The sequence below is a fragment of the Tetrahymena thermophila genome (genome assembly GCF_000189635.1).
Source record: "Tetrahymena thermophila SB210 genomic scaffold scf_8254713, whole genome shotgun sequence".
Taxonomy (NCBI): Eukaryota; Ciliophora; class Oligohymenophorea; order Hymenostomatida; family Tetrahymenidae; genus Tetrahymena; species Tetrahymena thermophila.
The window spans coordinates 1-1,445 of NW_002476478.1; the positions used below are offsets into that span (position 1 = coordinate 1).

General features: G+C 19.8%; 1 protein-coding gene across 1 annotated transcript in view; it reads right to left on the bottom strand. All coding sequences in view use genetic code 6, as the record gives it.

The window, feature by feature from the left end:
* Window positions 1-84: 84 nt before the first annotated feature.
* Window positions 85-1,445, bottom strand: part of TTHERM_01781750 (hypothetical protein) — a gene marked incomplete at both ends in the record, with an annotated part of 2,055 nt that continues 694 nt past the window's right edge. The window contains 4 exons of the mRNA XM_001012368.3: window positions 85-120; window positions 245-328; window positions 714-872; window positions 1,195-1,445. The exon at window positions 1,195-1,445 is cut by the window's right edge and continues 694 nt beyond it. Coding sequence (XP_001012368.3) covers window positions 85-120; window positions 245-328; window positions 714-872; window positions 1,195-1,445 — 530 coding nt within the window. The remainder of the gene's footprint in view (window positions 121-244; window positions 329-713; window positions 873-1,194) is intronic.

Here is a 1,445-nt window from a genome sequence, read left to right on the forward strand (position 1 = left end):
TTTCTTATTTATAAAAGTAAACTGAATTATTTTCAAACTCACTAACGCATTAGTAGATAAACAGTTATTAAATGCCAGGAATATTCATTAAATTAACCTATGCAAGCTTACCTGTAACTCCTAATAATATATTATATTGTTCATCATAATATAAATCAGTGTTATTAAATCTATATTCGAACAGATAGTTTATTGAGCTAAAGTCTTTTAAAAAAAAACCATTAAATTATTAAGTATAGAATACTACCAATAATCCTATTTTCTTACTAACTAAAGGAACAAGGCATTAATCATTTAAAGTTATAAACATATATAAGCTCATTTCATCCTATTTATAAATATTAGTAAAATTTTATTTTTAATTATGTTATTTTATTATTTTTAAATTAATTGAAATAAAACATATTTTTTCACGGTTCAAAAATTCAAAAAAATATTTAATTGATTCCATTTTAAAAGAGTATATTTATTTTTTTAATTAATATTCTTGATCAATAAAAATTTCCTTGCATAAAAGTAAAAAATCAAATTATCTATAGTGGGAATTGACAAAAATAGTAGTCTTAACAAAAATTTTCTTATTTGAAAAATCTCTATAGTTTTTTTAATTTCAAATTTTTATTTCAAAATTATGAATAATGAAAAAAGTAGAAGCTATTTGATTTTTTTTTTTTTTAAATATTAGAATTATTTTTTATTAATTAAATTATTACATAGTCAAATGAATCTGAAGATAAACCTGTGGCTAAATCAAATATTTAAATATATGGACAGTAAATTAGTATTATTTCTTCTTCACAGTTAACATTCAAAAGAATGTTTGGTTAACCTAAATTATAATTATCCATTTCAACACTAGTCATATCTTGAATCTATTTTAATTTAACAATTTTTTAATTTATATTTGATAAATAAAAAAATGTATACTGAAATATAATAAATTGTTTGTGAATCTGTTTTGGCTACCATAATTTTCTACTTTGGACAGTATTAATAGAAAACTATTTAAGAATCTAAATCAAAAATAGTTTTTATTTGAGGATTAGAGTTTACACTATATTAAAAGATTTATTGGCCTTTTACCCACAAAAAGGAAGGTTAATCCCAATCAATAATAGAGATTTATAAGTCAAATTAAATATCTAAATTTATTGAAATAGTCTATTCAATAGATTTTAGAATATCATATATTACTAACTGTTTGTTACTACCATCGTAGAAAGTAATTTAGTTTTATTCTAATTAATTCTGTTAAATTAAATAGTTTTTAGAAATATTTATTATGCTGAATGGATTATTAAATAGATTTGTGTACCAAAAAACTCCATTTTAAGATTAAAAAATTTATATTTATTAATTTTCGTCAGTAGTTATGCTTCCTATATATCTACTATAGTCAACAGAACTATTAATAATAACCATATTGTTTGTTTCTATCAAATTTG